The sequence below is a fragment of the Hippopotamus amphibius genome, chromosome 11 (assembly GCF_030028045.1).
Source record: "Hippopotamus amphibius kiboko isolate mHipAmp2 chromosome 11, mHipAmp2.hap2, whole genome shotgun sequence".
Classification (NCBI taxonomy): Eukaryota; Metazoa; Chordata; class Mammalia; order Artiodactyla; family Hippopotamidae; genus Hippopotamus; species Hippopotamus amphibius.
In genome coordinates, this window is record NC_080196.1 from 75,163,245 (window position 1) to 75,182,025 (window position 18,781).

The following is an 18,781-nucleotide window of genomic DNA, read 5'->3' on the forward strand; positions in this document are numbered from 1 at the left end:
GAGAGGGAGGGGCAAGACAAAGAGAGAAAGACTAATTCAATAAAAGAAAGCCAACAAAATCAACAATCAGAGTAAAACTAATGCCAAATTAAATGCATCTTTTGGAATACTATATAAATATATTATGTATGTGAATAAATTTTGTTTTAAAAGTGTAAGAAATTAGGAAACAAAAACAGTAAGAAATGAAACATGAACAAATGGATATAAATAATTTAAAATCTTGGCAATAAAAAAGATTGTCATTGGTATAATAACAAATAAATGGGACAGACACTAGTCTAGACAACACCAAAGAGAGAATAAGTAAAAAGGAAATAGTCCTGAAGAATGCAAGGCCTGTCCTCTTTAAATATGTCAAAGGTGGGGATCTTAAAGAGAGGGAACAACTAAAGAAGTCTTCCAGACAGAAGGAGGTGGAAGAAATGGAATGCATCATGTATTTCTTGATGGATTCTGGGCCAGAAACAAAAAGAAGACATTGATGGGACATCTAGCAAAATATGAATGGCATCTGTGGACAGCAGAGTAGTGCTGTATCAATGTCAATTTCAAGGTTGAGTCAGAAGTTATTTAATGGTTATGTAGGAAAATGTTGCAGAAATTCATCGTGGAATACTTGGGAGGGTCATTTTACCTGCAGTTCATTCTCTGACGATTCAGAAAAAATACAAATGATAATCATTTGGGAAAGTGAGGAGTAAAGATGGAGAAAATGGGTGAAGGTGGTCAAAAGGCACAAACTTCCAGTTATATGATTAATAATTTCTGGGGATGTGATGTAGAGCATGGTGACTATTTAACAATATCTGTATATTTGAAAGTTGATAAGAGAGTAAATCTTAAAAGTTCTCAACATAAGGAAAAAAGTTTGTAACTATGTGCAATGACAGATGTTAACTAGACTTACTGTGGTGATCATTTTGCAATATATACATATATCAAATCATTATGTTGTACACCTTAAATTAGTACAATGTAGTATGGCAATTATATCTCAATAAAACTAGAAAAAAATCATTAGGGGGAGAGAGAGAAAGAGAAAGAGAGAAAGGAAGGGAAATGATGATAGAGCATTTACAATGAAGTATTAACAGTTGGGGGAACTGGGTGGGGAAATATGGGAGTTCTTTGTACTATTCTTGCAACTGTTCTGTAAGTTTTAAGTTATTTCAAAATACACTCTTTAAAATATAAATAGAGGACTTCCCTGGTGGCACAGTGGTTAAGAATCCTCCTTCCAATGCAGAGGACATGGGTTCGATCCCTGGGCTAGGAAGATCCTACATGCCGAGGAGCAACTAAGCCTGTGGGACACAACTACTGAGCCCTCACACCACAACTACTGAAGCCCATGAGCCTAGAGCCTGTGCTCTGCAACAAGAGAGGCCACTGCAATGAGAAGCCCACGCACTGCAATGAAGAGTAGCCCCCACTCTCCACAACTAGAGAAAGCTCACGTGCAGCAACGAAGACCCAATGCAGCCAATAAATAAATAAATAAGTAAATAAAATTTAAATATATATATATATAGAGAGAGAGAGAGAGAGAGATTTCATTATATTTGGTAATATGGCCTAGTAGAGCCTCAAGCAGAAATGGATGATTTTTTTTCTTGTTTTTTAAATCTGTACCTTTCATCTTTATTATGTTAATTGTTTCACAGGCAACCGTTACATTTTTCAATTTAAATTTTTTTTAAATTGAGGTATAATTGACATACATTAAAGAGCCAATGCAGCCAATAAATAAATAAATAAATACATACATACATAAATAGATAGATTTTTTTAATTGACATACATTATATTAGTTTCAGGTGTAAAGCCTAATTTGATATTTGTATATATTTTGAAATGATTACCACAATAAATCTAGTTAACATCTGTCACCATACATAGTTACAGAATTTTTTTCTTTTCTTCTTTTTTTTTTAATCGGGGGTATAGTTGTTTTACAATATTGTGTTAGTTTCTACTGTACAGCGAAGTGGAGTTCCCTGTGTTATACAGCAGGTTCTTATTAGTTATTTTTTTATACATATTAGTGTATTTATGTCAATGCCAATCTCCTAATTCAACCCACCCACCTCCCTGCCACCCAGGAATGGATGATTTTTGATACCAGTATTTCTTAATCAAGCAAGAAAACATTTGTCTCACTACCTAAAAATTATTTCTAAAGCCCAGAGGCAGGACTTTATTCCCCTTTGTCAAAAAAACAGGGGCGGGGGGAGGTTCGATTAGGCTTTATCTCAGGAATGCAAAGAAATAAGATTGTCACCCATGCATGTCAATAATGAATAGATTTTTACTGTTTATCTCTCAGAAGGCAACAACTCCTTAAAGAGTCAGGAAGGCTTGGCTATAACTGACTGAACCTAAGAAATTGGGACAGTACCCCCATCTTCTGCTCTACTAGCTGACCTATGGAAGGGAGAGAAGTCAGACAGAGAAAGACACGTACTGTTATGATCTCACCTGTATGTGGAATCTAAAAAAGTGCCAAACACGTAAAAAACAGAGAATAAATGGTGGTACCAAGGGCAGAGGTGGGGAAACAGGACAGATGTTGTTGAAGGGAACAAACTTGCGACAGCAGTAAATAAACCCTAGAGATCTAATGCAGCGTGGTGAATACAGACGGTATAATCAGCAAACTTGCTAAGAGACTAGAACTTAATTATTCTGGCCACTAAAAAGAAATGACAATTGTGTAACATGAGAGAGGTGCTAATTTTCACTACAATGGCAATCATATTACAATATATACATGTATCAAATTAACACATTGTATGCCTTAAATTTATACAGTTATATGTCAATATTTATAGTGTTATATTTCTTTTTTTCATTTTCATTTTATTTATTTATTTAGTTGGTTAGTTATTTTTGGCCAAGCCGCATGGCTTGCGGGATCTTAGTTCCCTGACCAGGGGTCAAACCCGGGTACCGGCAGTGAAAGCTCTGAGTCCTAACTACTGGACTGCCAGGGAATTCCTCAATTATATTTCAGTAAGAGAAAGACAAAAAAGTGTGGGAAACTGCCTTATTGTTCTAGGTTATTCACTTCTCCCTATATTCATGCCTTTTGATATCTGACTTTATGGTTGTTTGGGGGTTTTCTCGGGGGGGGGGTTCTTTTTGCTGTTTTTAAAATACATAGGGGACTTCCCTGGTGGTGCAGTGGTTAAGAATCCACCTTCCAATGCAGGGGACATGGGTTCGAGCCCTGGGTTAGGAAGATCCCACATGCCGAGGAGCAACCAACCCTGTGCACCACAACTACTGAGCCCATGTGCCACAACCACTGAAGCCCGTGGGCCTAGAGTGCATGCTCTGAAACAAGAGAAGCCACACCAATAAGAAGCCCACACACTGCAACGAAGAGTAGCCCCCGCTCACCACATCTAGAGAAAGCCCAGGTGCAGCAACGAAGACCCAATGCAGCCAAAAATTAATTAATTAATTAATTAATTAAATTTATTTTAAAATAAATAAAATAAAATAAAGTGTTAGTTGTTTTAAATTAGTAATAATAATGAAAGTGAACCTTTATTAAGTGCTACTATATGGAAGAAGTGCTCATTTGACTAATTTTCTTACAGAGTTTGTAAAGAGAATTAAATGCAGAGATTTTTACATCACAAAAGCAGGATACTGTTTAAAGCATTTAATATCCTACATGTGGTTTATATAGTTTGGTCCGTCAGACTGTGCTGTTGTTTTCCTTTGTGTGATAACAGACAAAATGTGGATGCCACATTTTAAAAGTGACATGAGTAAACGAGAGTACTTCCTGAGGAAGTGACGGGATGGCCAAGTGTATGGGAAAAAAGGCCTGTAAGGACCAGTGAAAGGAAGTGAAGGTGTTTATACTAGAAGGAGAAGGCTTTAAGGAAGCACAGAACTGCTTTCAAATCCAACAAGACGGTGTGTGGGAAAGGATTATATTTATTCTGAGTAGTGTGAAAGGACAAACTATAACCAATAAATGAAATGCACATGATAGTAGATTTTGGACCCAAACAAACAAGCAAACAAACAAAAAACAGAAAATGCACCAATAATTCAAGCTAACACAGAAGAGGCTGCTGCATGTGAACCAGTGGGCTCCTATTCCAGGATATCCACAAAGATCAGAGCTTCAGAGAAGCAATTCCTGAAGTGAGTTAAAAATTATACCAGATGATAACAAAAAACTCTTCCAAATCTAAGCTGCTATTACATGACATCTCCAATACTATAATCACTTTGTTTCACCGCCCCTGCTATTGGATATTGAAATGTTCTATATATAAATCTCCCAAATGCACCTATGGCGAGGTCAGGCTGCATAAAAGTGATATTTATGAACTTCAAATACACACTAGACTGAGTGAGGATAAGAGGCTATTATTGAATTAATGATTCCTCATTTGGTAAAGAATGGACCTTTTCAAAGAAATACAGAACAATATTTAAAGTGTACAAAATAAACGTGTGTTGGGTCACAGATTTATTTCCTGTGCATCCACATGATATGTTTAAAATCACCGTATCCCCTTTTGACTAAGCCTCAGTTCTGTCCTCCACTGAGAATTTAAGAAATCCCATACAGTAGAGGCAAGATCCCCCACCCTCCACCTCAGGGCGCGGCAGGACTCGGAACCCTCCAGGGGATAAGAACAGTCCCGCTTCTGACCCAAAGCACAGGGCCCCCCCACACACACACCCACGCTCTCCAGGGAGGTAGACGTGACCTACTGAGAGTAAGGAAGAAAAACTCAAAGGACTGAAGTGTGCCAAGAAGGGTCTTTTTTTCCTTTCTGAGTCAGCAGCAGTTTGAATGCTTTAGCTTAGCTCACGGGAATGGCCTTCAGGATGGGGTGGGGGAGGGAAAGGGTGCAACTGGAAAGGGGCAGCTTGAGGAGGTCCCTGGTGGGGCTGGCCCTGATTAGGGTGGTGGTCATCCAAATATACACGTGAGAGAACATTGCATAGAACTGCACACACACATACACACACACATGCATGTGTATATACAAAAAACGCTAAAAGCTGAATAAAACCTGTAGTCTGGTTAGGTTTTGTACCAATGTCAGTTTCCTGGTTTTGCTACTTTCCTAACGTTATATCAGATGATGCCCCTGGGGGAAGCTGGGGGAAGGTGAAAGAGGACTCTGCACTATGTATGCTACTTCTTGTGGGTCTAAAATCATTTCAAAATAAACAGTAAAAAAGCAAAAGGAAGGAGAAGGAGGAGGAAGAGGACGGCCCTACAGTCACTTGCCTCAAAGCTGTGAATGAAGAGGGAAATAGGAAAAAGAGGGAAAGAAGGCAAACCCCCATAGGAGCTGGACTGCCTGTTTCCTGGGTCCCTTAGTTGCATGAAGTCCCTACAAGGTTTCCTTCTCTAGCCCCGCCTCGCTCATCTCCATCTTCCTCTCAACCATTGGATATACTTCTTAAAAAATCTGACCAGGGGCTTCCCTGGTGGCGCAGTGGTTAAGAATCCGCCTGCCGATGCAGGGGACATGGGTTTGAGCCCTGCTCCAGGAAGATCCCACATGCTGCGGAGCAACTAAGCCTGTGTGCCACAACTATTGAGCCTACGCTTTAGAGCCCGTGAGCCACAACTATTGAGCCCATGTGCCGCAGCTATTGAAGCCCACGCGCCTAGAGCCCGTGCTCCGCAACAAGAGAAGCCATGGCAATGAGAAGCCCGCGCACCACAATGAAGAGCAGCCCCTGCTCACCACAACTAAAATAAAGCCCGCACATAGCAAAAAAGACCCAACACAGCCAATTAAAAAAAAAAAAAAAAATCTGACCAGGCCTCTCTCAAGCTTGCCCATCACTAACTGGGCCCTTTGGCCCCCTGCTCCCTCCACCCCCCCGGACCCAGCCGTCCATCCGGGGATGCCTGCACACGCCTTGCCTTCCAACACTTTGCATTTGGCTCAGCCGATGCCGCTGCCTGGTACACCCTTTCCCTCCTCCTTCACCAGCTCTGCCTCCTCTTTCAAGTCATCAACTAAGTAACCCAGATTCTGAGGTGTCTCTCCTCCCCATCCCAGGGCTGAGCTAAGCCTCCCTCCTCGGTGCTCTGCTTGCTTCTGTCCGGGGACGTCCAGTTCTGTCTGTCTGGGCACCATCCACTCAAAACAGGAGGACAAACAGTCAGAATGGAGGCCGGACACAACAGCAGGTTTGGCTGACTCAGCAGTCTGAGGGACTTTAGGGGGAATTCCCCTTCTTCATCCCTCAATTCAGCACATTGTCTTCAAATGACATGTTCATGTCTCTCCCCACCCCCACGCCCAGACTGAGAGCTCCTCAAAGCAGGGATGGTCTTTCTTCTATGGACACTTGGAGCCTAGCAGAGTGCCCACCACAGGGTTGGTTCTCAACAAACCTATGTCCTGATTACCTGACCTAGAAGACAGACTTTCCGGCCACACTTTGCTTAGAAGCAACCCCTTCACAACCAAATCCATAAGGCAGGATGATAGCCTCTTCCTGAGATTGTAAAGAGGCAACCAGGGAAATCACTGCCTCCAGAGTCAGTGGGGAAGCATTGGATGCAGCATCCAGGCTGAACCAGAGGGAGGCCATGGAGGCTGAATTGCCAGAGTCGATGGCGTGGCTCCTGCCAGGACAGTGACCAGCCACACGCCAAGGAGCGGGCTCCTCAGAGATCTGGGAACCTGACTAGGATGGAATTTTTCTGAACACAGAAAGAGGAGTATCTCCCATAAATAGAGAAATCCATCAAATTTAGACATGGGCTGATGCAATAAAGCATCACAGCAGCAGAAAAACAGTAGCAATTAAGGTAGAAAGCTGCACACACTTCAAAAGCGACCTGTGCCTGCAGCTGGCCTATGTCTAAATGCAGGGCAGCAATGCAGGAGACCCGGATCAGCAAGGATGCGCAGATAAGCCAAGGAGAACCAGGACTTTCAGGGCTGGCCCATCTCTCACACTCTGAGGTGAAGTAGACATCACAGGTAACCCTTCTGTAGTCTCTTCAAAGCTCCACAGTTTTATCTGGGTATTCTTTTCTTGTCTTTTTTTTGGGGGGGGGGGGTTGCACCGTGCAGCACGTGGGATTTTAGTTTCCAAACCAGGGATAGAACCCGGGTCCCATGCGGTGGAAGCATAGAGTCTTAACCACTGGAGCACCAGGGAAGTCCCTGGGTACTTTTTTTTTTCAATTTTTATTTTACATTTGAGTATAGTTGATTAACAATGTTGTGTTACTAATTATTAGAGAAATGCAAATCAAAACTACAATGAGGTATCACCAGACACCGGTTAGAATGGGTATCATCAGAAAATCTACAAACAGTAAATGCTGGAGAGGGTGTGGAGAAAAGGGGACGCTCTTGCACTGTTGGTGGGAATGTAAATTGATACAGCCACTATGGAGAACAGTATGGAGGTTCCTTGCAAAACTAAAAATAGAGTTACCATACGACCCAGCAATCCCACTGCTGGGCATACACCCAGAGAACACCATCATTCAAAAAGACACATGCACTCCAATGTTCATTGCAGCGCTATTTACAGTAGCCAGGACATGGAAGAAACCTACATGTCCATCAACAGATGAATGGATAGAAAAGATGTGGTACATGTATACAATGGAATATTACTCAGCTGTAAAAAGCAATGAAACTGGGACATTTGTAGAGACATGGATGGACCTAGAGGCTGTCATACAGAGTGAAGTGAGTCAGAAAGAGAAAAACAAATATCATACATTAACACATATATGTGGAATATAGGAAAATGGTACAAACCAACTGGTTTGTAAGTCAGAAATAGAGACACAGATGTAGAGAACAAACATATGGACACCAAGTGGGGAAAGCAGGAAGGGTTGGGGGGGGATGAATTGGGAGATTGGGATACCAAATTGTACATTCTAAATATATGCAGTTTATTGTATGTTAACTGTATCGCAATAAAAGTTCTTTAAAAAAACGTTGTGTTAGTCTCAGGTGTACAGCAAAGTGATTCTGTTATACATGTAAAATTATCTATTCTTTTTCAAGTTCTTTTCCCATTTAGATTATTACAGAATATTGAGCAGAGTTGATTTGGGTACTTTTCAGTTTAGATTTCCAAACTTCTGAGTAACAGATCTCATCTAAGTACTGTCAAAGGAGAAACAACTTAAAGTAGAGTGGAATTAGTCATCATCTCAGCCTGATGTTAATGCCTTTACTGTGTCTGCCCGTAACCGAATCTTCCGGGACTCCAACCTCATAGGCACTGGTTACCCAATGGGGCTCTGACTTAGGGAATTCTAGAGATCAGGCCTTCTCGGATCTTGCAAAGTCTCAGTGACTTGGCAGTGGCTTGCACTTGGGGAAGCCCTCAAGTATATGTGATGCAGGAAGGCAGTTGCTAAGGAAGAAGACAGTTCAGCCCAATGATGCTTTTAAAAGGACCTGGGAGTCATCTACATACAAACATAAAGTCCTTGGGGCCACCAGGACAAACCAGGCAGGTCAAGTCTGCTCCCCTTCAAACACATCTCTCAGGCTACCCCTTCTCCTTGAAGGCTGCCCTAGGCATCCACTGAGACCCCCTCCCTCCCATTTCATTTCTCCGATTATATTCTGGGGAGGAGGGCCCTCAACCAGAAGACATGGGTCTCCTCTCTCCTCCTGCTCCGCTCCCAAGTCCTTTAGGATGTCAACTCTGAGCATCTGCATCCACCCATCCTGGGAGATGGAAAGCAGCGGGAACAGGGAAGGATGTTCACGTTAACTGAGGACACATTTTGTGCCAGATCCTTGTCACGGACCATTTCACAGAACAAGGAATAAAGGGCTTCACTAGGAAGCGAGAAAGATGACTCCCAAAAGATCCCTTTCAGTTCCAGTTTGATAATTTCTCTTTGTCATGTCCATTATTCCCTAAATTTAGGGTGCCCTGTGTAGAAGTAACTCGGCCACATATTGTTGCCTTTAGTTTGGAATCAGAGGAAGCTGGGTTTTTGCACCTCGCCTGGAGCTTCTGAAAGCTAATCTCACCCGAAGTCAAAGGGGCAATGCCCTGAGGTTTCTAATCGTGGGAGTTGAGAAGTGCCTTAGGACAGGTCTGCTTTTCAGATATATTTACATTCCAAGGTAATGAATGCGCAGTATCTGGAAATTAGTCAGTGAAATTGTTATTTTTGGTAAATGCCAACCTCCTGAAAAGCAAACCTCCCTTTTCCTATTACTCTCACAACAGCTAAAGAAGAAAAGGGATGGACAGTGGGGAGAGGCCAGGGAGAAGCAGCCCCGGTTTTTTTCCAGTTGGGCTTCATGCAATGAGTGGAATAACGGTAAGTTAGGACAAGAGTGCTCAAATGAGAGAAGCTAGTGAAAAAGCAAACTTTTTACAAGCAGGTGCCATCTTTAGGCCAGTTTGTGATTCCAGGGCTAAAAAAAAAATTTTAATCACCTTTATTTTAAAAGTAATAATAATAACAAAGACTCTGGAAGACCACCGTGTGAAAGTTCACTCACCAGACCATGCCTTACACCAAGTGAGTGGAGCTTTGCTGAAGAGCCTTCCAAGGTCAGCCTCACACAAGAAGGGAAGGAAGTGCCCCCTGGAGAAAGGGCTTAAAGGGCACCTGAGGTTTATTGCCCGCAGGGAGTCCAAACAGCCTCTGTGCTGATCTCGTCATAGACTCACTGCCTCAGAGAACATCAGATCTTAAAAAGTCCAGCCCATTCATTTTATAAACAAGGACACTGAGGTCTGCAAAAGTGATGTTCTATCCAAAGGTTCAGAACAAGCCAGCAGCCAGCATCTGTGTGTATGAGCATTTTCCCAAATTTAAAGCATCGTTGTGAGCTAGCCCATCTTCCTGACCCTTAGCAGAGGGGCTGCCGCGGGCCATTCCCTCCTACAAGAGGCCTCGCAGTGGCCTGTTAACACCCGCCACAAAGCTCTCCCAAACAACCAGAAAGAGCTGCTGAAAACAACACTCAAACTTCACTTTTTTTTTTATTTTTAGCAAAACGGAAAAAAAAGAATAACCCAGTGTCTTCGTGACTAACCACTTCTAACACAACTGTGTAAGGTATTTGTAGGGATCCATTAGCAGCACCATTTGGAAAGTTTTGTATTGTTTTCCTAGAGGCCCACGCGCTGCCTGAGCCCACTGTGAGCTTGAAAGACTTTGCCCTGGACACTCTCCACTTCCTGCTCATCCTCCTGTTATCAGGATGTGAAGGGGGTGTGGAGGATGAGAGAAACTTCCTGCGGCCGCACAGCTAAGCCTGGGCTGACCCGAGCGGGAGGAGCCTCTGTCCAACGGAGCCAGGCAGGAGGAAATCTTGTTTCCTCTTAAGTCACCCAAGAGGTGGCACAGAGGGATGCGTAGGAAGTCAGTACATTGTTGCTCAAGTCACAGTCTGTTTCTTAAACAGGAGGATCACAACTCTGATTATCTTAGAGCTGAGTGAGAGGAGGAAATTGAAGGAAAATTTCCTCAGTTGCTTGGAGAAGCAGCGGCATTGGCTAAAGAGTTGCCTTTAGCTTAAGGTCACATGATGCTCTCAGCTCCAGAGCCGGGAGCCAGGCGCCATGAGTGCATTGCCCTCCGTAACCAAAGCCCCGTGGGCGCCCTGCTCAGCTTTATGCCAAAAGCAAGCAGGAAAATAAGTCTGGTTTTGAAAGCTGCTTCTCTGTAGTTCAAACAGGACCATTCACATGCTTGGGAGGGGGCCCAGGGAAGGAAGACATTTGGGAACCATTGTTAGCTGGAGAAAAAAACACTCACACTGTAAACATGTATAAACGCCGGGGTAACTTAGTTGCCCAAGATCCTGGTGAGAACTTTTACTCATTACTCGCAGTTATTGTTACTATCGGAGACATTCCCTCCTACACATCCTTTCTTGCTCCTGGCAGGGGACATGTCTTGATCCAAAGCAAAGAGTGTTCACTCTCCCCTTCCAATTATGAAGGATGGGGCTGGATGGGGTGAGGAGGGAGAGTCCACTGGCAGAGCAGTTTTCCACCATTAGTAAGAAATGGGGATTTTTACAGGCATCAGATAAGAAAAAACATTTAACCCACATAGTGACTTCTGAAGAGCAATTTAGGAACACCTTTCAGAAAGGGGACCCTGACAACAAGCTTTCTATCAAACCCACAGAGACACAATACCATCACAGCCAGGGACTAAATGGTCTCAGTTAGAAATTTGCACTAAAGAAATCTAAATATAAATAAGGCAATCTGAAACGGGGCTGCATTTTTTTCCCATTAAATCATGGCTTAGTCCAAACTTATTTTGCCAGCAATGAACATCGGAGATCGAATGTGGAAGCTCATCCCTCAAGGTCCAGGTCCAAATGCCACTTCCTCCTGGAAGCCCTCCTGGATTCCCCAACCAAAAAAATCATCCTTTCTTTATGATTGCACAACACCTTGCTCCTACCTCTACTCATTTCCTCTGCTTTATATGAGTTATTCTAATATATAACATCTCCTTTCCTAAACTGTAAGCACTTAAGAGAATGGAGGCCATCTTAAGGACTTGGGAGTCACATGAAATTAAATCCCAACTGTGCTTGGTATGAGCTCTGAAACCTTAAGCAAACCCCATCTAAGGCTCAGTTTCGTCATCTGTAAAGGGACATCATAACATTACCTACCTCGTTCTTTTTTTTCAACAAATATGTATGTGCTGGACACAATTTTAGGTACCGAAGACAAAACAGTGAACAAGGGGCAAAGGCGCTACCCACATGGAGCCTTCATTCTAGAGGAATTATTATGAGGAAGTAAGATAAGACATAGAGAGGTCTTTGCCTGGAACATAATAAGCACTAAATAAATGTTCACTTAATGGCCTATTAAATCAAAAAATCTGTGAATGAGTGAAAGATTAAGAACCATGGACAAGTCTTTCAAGGCGAAAGCGCAGCCTTTATTCTACAAGTGTTTTGAAAATATTTATCCACTTCTGGGAGTCTATCTTAAGGAAATAACCTTTTTTGGAAGGACTTTCTAGTCACTTCCTAAAGACCGGAAATTCAAAAAATAAAATCTCAGAGTATTTGAAGGTAAAAATCATATCGAAAGCAAAGAAGGGAATATTGGTAACATAGTCCTCAACTGTAGAAAGAACTTAACTCTTTCACCTCAAAGTCCAGAGTCTTGGTGAGAAACAGTGCACAGTATTTCTGAGCTAGTTTTTTATGAGTTGAATGGTGGAACCAAGATGTTACAAAATGCTCTTCCATCTCACATGCAAGAGAAAAGAAGTTTGGGCATTGTGATATTTCCTGCAGCCTCCTGCCGCTCCCCTCCCACTGGGGGACCCTCGTTTCTATTGCCAGGACCATCCGTCATCAAGGGCTCCCTCTTTCATTGAAGAAGTAGCGAAGGTTTGGAGAGCTGCCTTCCTTTCCTCCGACCCACCTCCTTTCCCAGTGCCAACTCCCATCTGGAGGAGACTTAAAGGAATTGTTTGTGCAGGGAGTGGCTCGGCCTCCCTCTCAGTCCCCGCGGCCACCCCGCTCCTCCTCTCGGCTTCACCACCTAATTCCCAGCAGCTGGCTTTGCTGCCACAACAGATAGGAACTCTTTCTTCATGTGGCCCAGAGGTGTCTCTAGGCAGCCAGCCCTGCGACACCTCTGGCCACAGCTGGCTAAACGTGGCTTTAGAAACTTGTTTGTGCCCCAGTGTGACTAATACTTACCCACCGGCTGGCTGGCATGAGATCTCTCTCCTACTCATCTGGCGCTTGGAACACAATCCACTGGCTTCCCAGCCGCTGGCAAACATTCACAGGAGAGGCAGGCGGACAGTGCTTAGATGGAACTGGAAGGCAGGACCCCCAGAGGCCTCCAAGATTCAGAGACACCAAGGCACATTCTTCTCTGGAGGGTTTTGGTCCTCAGCGGATTGGGAGCTTATGGGTGGTCCGAGTAAAAAGCAGGGAATCCATACAAAGGCCTTTAACATTCTTCTTTATTGAACAAGTCTTTGTTTGCAAAATAGCATCATGTTTAAATACAGAAAGCTAGGTTGAAAGTAGTCAAGAATTTAGAGTGATAGGCAGTGCAACACAGGCTTTGGGGTTGAAAGAATTGGTAAATAAACAAATGAGTGAGTGAGTACAGGAGTGAACGAACTGATAAGAAAAGATGGAGGAACAGGGGAAGCAACAAGCCTTCTATTCTAGGAATTTACTTAGCAGGTACCCTCCGTTCTCGTCCAATGACTAATGAGCAGATTACATAAATTACGGTACCTCCCTCTTATGGAATACGACCCCATGAGGCTGTTAAAAAAAAGAAACATGTAGATACATATGGATATGAAAGTATCTACCAGCTACTTTGTGAGAAGAAGACAAAAGCTGGGGACAGAATAGCATGAAGAGCAGGATACTATCTGTGTGCATAAAAGATTTTTTAAATATAGGTTTGTAAGTACACGGACTATCTCTGGAAGGACACAGCGTAAACAGTCGCTGAGGTTGCTGTGTGGAAGAAGAAAAAGATGCCTGGGACCAGAGGTAGTAGAGACTTCCTTCTCACTGTGGCCCCTTTCATAGCTTTAGAATTTTACATATATTATCTATTCCAAAAAATTAGTAGATTTTTATTAATAAAACACAAAAGTAAAGGCATAAGGTAGATTTATATCTGTAGAAATAAACATATCAATCGTATATTAAACATGAGAAAAGTCACACAAAATACATACAGTATGAAACCGTTTATGTTTTAAAAAAATACTCTGCGTGTGTGTGTGTGTGTGTGTGTGTGTGTGTGTGTATACACTCAAGTGCATACGTGAAGACATTTTAAAAAGTCATGGGAGGGGAATCGTAAGGGGCTTCCTTTTTTTTCTGTATATTTTTATACTATTTAAAGGTTTTATAACTTGTGATTGTTTAGTAATTAAAAATATAAATTTAAAAAGTGAAACAGCTCTACACATACTAATCGGTCATCATCTTTAAGATACAGTGTTAGCTAATAAAGGGACAAAATGGTATGTATACTTTGCAACCCTTTGTGTAGTAAATTTGCATATGAATGCACAGAGATTCTCTGAAAGGATCTGTGTGAAATTGGCACAATGGTCCCCCCTGGGGAGGGAAAATGCCTGGCTAAGGGACGAATCAATGGGGAAATTTCCTTCTGTGGTATATAATTTGCATATTTTGTAATCTTGTGCCATATGTACATATTATCTAGTCAATTTTTTAAAATTATTTTAATTTTTAAAGTATAGCTCTTCTGGGACTTCCTTGGTGGTATAGTTGTTAAGAATCCACCTGCCAATGCAGGGGACACAAGTTCGATCCCTGGTCCAGGAAGATCCCACATGCCGTGGAGCAACTAAGCCTGTGTGCCACAACTACTGAGTCTGTGCTGTAGAGCCCGAGAGCCACAACTGCTGAGCCCACACACCACAACTACTGAAGCCTGTGAGCCTAGAGCCTGTGCTTCGCAACAAGAGAAGCCACCGCACTGCGAAGCCCACGTACCGCAACAAAGAGTAGCCCTTGCTCGCCACAACTAGAGAAAGGCCGTGTGCAGCAACAAAGACCCAACACAGCCAATAAATAAATAAATAATGAAATAAATCTTTTTAAAAAAATTAAAAATTAAAAAAATTAAAATAAAATGTAGCTCTTCCTTATTAGATTAGACTATATCAACAATAAGATTAAAAGCCTAAAAGAACCTGGAGAATCAAGTGGTTTATTTTCCTCAACACATGTGCACACGATTCCCATTCTAGAACCTTGTGTTTTTGCGGGAGCTGGTGCTCCTTGGCACTCATGAAAACACCCCCTCAACACATCAAAATATAACTCTCCTGTGCTCTCAGCACTCATCATGCCTTTGACACCCAGCCTAGAGGCCCCCACCCTACATAAAACAATATGGAAACAAGACTCAAATCAAACTACCACAACATTTGCTCTAAGCAAATTATTCTAATGAGTCAAGAATTATTCTAATTATTCAAGTGACTGCCATGTGCAGAGCCTGGCCATTCACACTCTCATTCGTCTCCTAAACGCGCCAGGGTCACTGACACTGAAGCCTACTTTTAAAAAATTAAATTAATACAGTTGGATAGACTGTTGATTTTTTTTTTTTTTTTTTTTTTTTTGCTTGTGGAAAAACAAATCACACTTTATTCTTACATATGCTGGTAGAACCAGCATCTATGCATTAAAACAAGCCTTTCAACAGCCTGGAACATGTGGAAGATGATCGAAGCTTATAGTGGACTGCACATTAATACCCTAAAAAAAAAAAAGTCACCCTATTAAAAATCACGTAAGGTCTCTAACCTTGATGTTTAGAAATCTACTTCTTGTACTTCAGAAACTCATTTTATTTCCTTCATCCTCCATGATTTCATTTTTTTTTTTTGGTGGGGGTAGTTTCTTCTTTGAATCATGGGCACTGAAGACCTTGCCCTCAGCTCTGGTGACCACAGTGGGAAGAGACACTGAACCCCCTACTTCCTTTCAATGTGCTCTTTCTGCTGCCCCAATGCCTTCATCTGGCTACTCTGGCATTTCATTCACAGAAACTCTGTAGCGCAAGAGAGATACGGCCAAGAGGTTCTGGTCCTTTGAGGCTCCAACATTAGATATGATACCATCAACACTGACGTACAGTTGACCAGCTGTGATAGGGTCATTCTTGAATCCCTGATAGGCTGAAACGGGGGGAAAAAAGAGAAACTGCCCAGCTCAACTGCACAACTCCTCTAGCAGCATTCCTGCTAAAGCAGAACAAACTTCACAGACACACATCTGAGATGCCACTGATCACACCTAGATTTTGGTGAATACACGACATGTCTGAGCTTGGGTGACGGCGGCTTTCAGGTTCAGTTTTGGGATTTGCCATTCCACCCTTTCCTAATAATGCATCTCTCTCTCCTCATTAAGTTAGACGGAAGGAAAAATGTGCAGGGGGAATACGGGGCGCATCATGCATATTATCATTTATCACAAGATATAACAGAAACCAAGAGGCAAAGTTTGTTTTCATCAAAATAGTCTTAGCTCAATTTCTTCTCATAATCTTTCTTGCTTTTGTTATAGTTTCCCTTCAGACTGGCAAAGATTCAGGCAGGGTCCCCTAATGGTAAAATTTAGAATTAAAAAAATATTTATTGATAATGTCTCTTTTAAAAATGTTTGGTAACCCCAACTAATCATCCAAAATGCAAACTGTAAACACAACAGCAGCAAAGGAGTAACAACTGAGTGTGAGTAAGCAGACTATGAACAGATGACAGACCAAGCAAGAGTGCAGGAGGGAGCAACAGAGAATGAAAGACAGGTATACAGTGTGCTACAGAAAGTGACAATTTGAGTGAATAGCTCATCACATTTGGACCACAGCGATTTCAATGCAACCATTTAGGAAACCTCTGGGCCAAATACTAAAACACAGGAGGAGGAATGGACAAGCCTTCTCTGTGAGCATGTTCAGCATGTTGGCATGGGAACAAGGAAGCACAGAAGCTCTGTAGTCATCTTACAATGGATGGCTACCATTGATAGGATGCAAAGACATTTTCTCTCTGGTCCCTGGATACAACATGTATTGTTTTTTTATGCATTCCTTGACCCCAGAGGACTGCAGTTGCTGTTTCAAAATTGCCAAAGAAACCCCTTAAGTAAATAAAGAAACCACAGTAGCAGTAACACTGGGTTTGCTGGAATGCCCCCTTCCGTCTACCTTGCTTATGATTTTCTTCTGGGCACATCCAACAGGAATGGTTAAGTTTCACCAATCCACGTGATAAAGCCAGCACGAACTCAGTCCCCTGGTCACAGAGACAGAGTGGGTGGGGGTGAGGGTGGGTACGCGCATGTATGTGTGGCTCTGGGGATCTGGACGCTGCCCTCACTTCGTAACCTTTGCCTGGAACACTGGGGTCGCTTCCAATGGAGATCCACGGTAACTCTAGAAGTGTCATTAAATATTCAGTTCACCAAGGCTGACCACCTCCATTGTCATAGGATGATGCAGCATCTGCAGAAGCGCTGTCTGCTGCCCCATACTGATGGGGGTGGAGTGACAGGTGCGAAGTAGGCGTGGACTTTAATATTGGGTAAATGGGTCCTGAGTCTCTTGATTCCAGCCCGTGTGATTTGCTGGCAGTCATAGAGTTCTATCCGCTCAAGGCTGTGACAGCTCTTCAAGTGCTCCAGGGATGCATCTGTGATTAGGGGGCAGTTGTCCAGTTCAATCACCTCCAGCTGGTCGTGGGCGCAGGCCCCATTCCCCAGGTGACGAATTCCATCATCTGTGATCAGCTCACAGTGAGACAGACTCAATACTTGAAGTCGAGGACAGTGTATAGAGAGTTGGATTAATGTACTATCTGTTATCTGAACACACTCTTCCAGGTCCATCTTTTCAAGCTCATGGCAATTCCTGGCCAGAGTGGTAAAGCCTACGTCTGTTAATTGAGAACACCTTGCCACTTCTAATATTCTAAGCCGTGGGCAGTTCTGACCTAAAGCGTTCAGGATGGCATCTGTGATGTTGGAGCAGCCAGAGGCACAGAGGGACTGTAACTTATGGCACCCTCTGCATATAGTAATGAGACCTTCATCTGTGATTTGTAAGCAAGTCTGTAAGTTCAAAGTCACCAGTTCAGGACAGTGTGCACCTATGTACTTGAGAGCTTCATCTTCTAGCTGTGTGCAGCCTTTTAAGAATAAGGCTTTAAGACCTCCACAGCCTCTCACTAGTGCTTGGATACCATCCTTGGTTACTTGGTCACACCAGGAAATGTTTAATTGCTCCAACAGTGGACATCCCTCACTCAGAGCTTTTAGAGACATGTTTGTTATTGATGTACAGGAAGCCAAGTCAAGGTGCCTGAGTTTGGAACAGAACTTGCTAAGGCTAGTACATGTAGCATCTGTAGTCTTTGTACACCCGTTGAGATTCAGTACTTCAATGTTCCTACAGTTTTGTGCAAAGGTCCTTAATGCGTTGTCTCCTACTCCAAGACACCCACGAAGACTTAACTTTCGTAAAAAGCCCCCACACCTTTTTGAAATATTCTCCACTACCCGGCCCTCAATATCCCTCTGGAAATCAAACAGGTCAATTCGCTGCCAGTTACTGCCATCCAGAGCCAGAACATTCCAGGCCCTGGAGACTTGAGCACAGCGACACAAGGTAACAACATCCAGAAAAGAAAATATCCGTAATAGGAGCTCTTTGGGAAGTTTTTTATTGATTACAGCTTCATCGCTATTTGAGAACATCTCAAACCTGCTCTTGGTCACTCCGTTCACGTCCCTCCTCATGGGGCCGGCGGGTGCGGCCGCGGCCGGGCGCTGCGGCGGGCGGAGTGCAAAGATGGGGAGCCCCAGGCAGGCCCGGGAGTTCCGGCACCAAGAGGAGGCAGAGGAGCTGCGAGCAGGGGCCGTCGGCGGGGAGGAGAGACCTCTCGACTCCAGCAGGGCCTCCTCCACCTCCCGCGGTGGTGGCGACGACTGCTCGTCCTGTTGATTTTTTTTTTTAAATATAATCTCCCAACCTCATAAGGCAGGAAATGATAATTTTTGTAATTTATTTTTATTTACCTATTTATTTTTGGCTGCATTGGGTCTTCCTTGCTATTGGCTCTAGTTGTGGCAAGTGGGGGCTACTCTTCCTTGTGGTGCCGTGGGCTTCTCATAGCAGCGGCTTCTCTTGTTGCAGGGCATAGGCTCTAGGCGCGCGGGCTTCAGCAGTTGTGGCTCACATGCTTAGTTGCTCCCCG

The 18,781-nt window shown here is 43.2% G+C and overlaps 1 protein-coding gene across 1 annotated transcript; it reads right to left on the reverse strand.

The window, feature by feature from the left end:
- Positions 1 to 16,623: 16,623 nt before the first annotated feature.
- LOC130832099 (F-box/LRR-repeat protein 20-like) lies at positions 16,624 to 18,507 on the reverse strand. Its single transcript, XM_057700668.1, has one exon. It carries the CDS (start codon positions 18,321 to 18,323, stop codon positions 17,013 to 17,015), a length of 1,311 nt encoding a protein of 436 aa, XP_057556651.1. The 5' UTR covers positions 18,324 to 18,507; the 3' UTR covers positions 16,624 to 17,012.
- Between the last annotated feature and the right edge of the window lie 274 nt (positions 18,508 to 18,781).

Bases quoted from the DNA above. Each gene is read 5' to 3' on its own strand.
- LOC130832099 (XM_057700668.1), bottom strand. From the start codon at position 18,323: ATGAGGAGGGACGTGAACGGAGTGACCAAGAGCAGGTTTGAGATGTTC.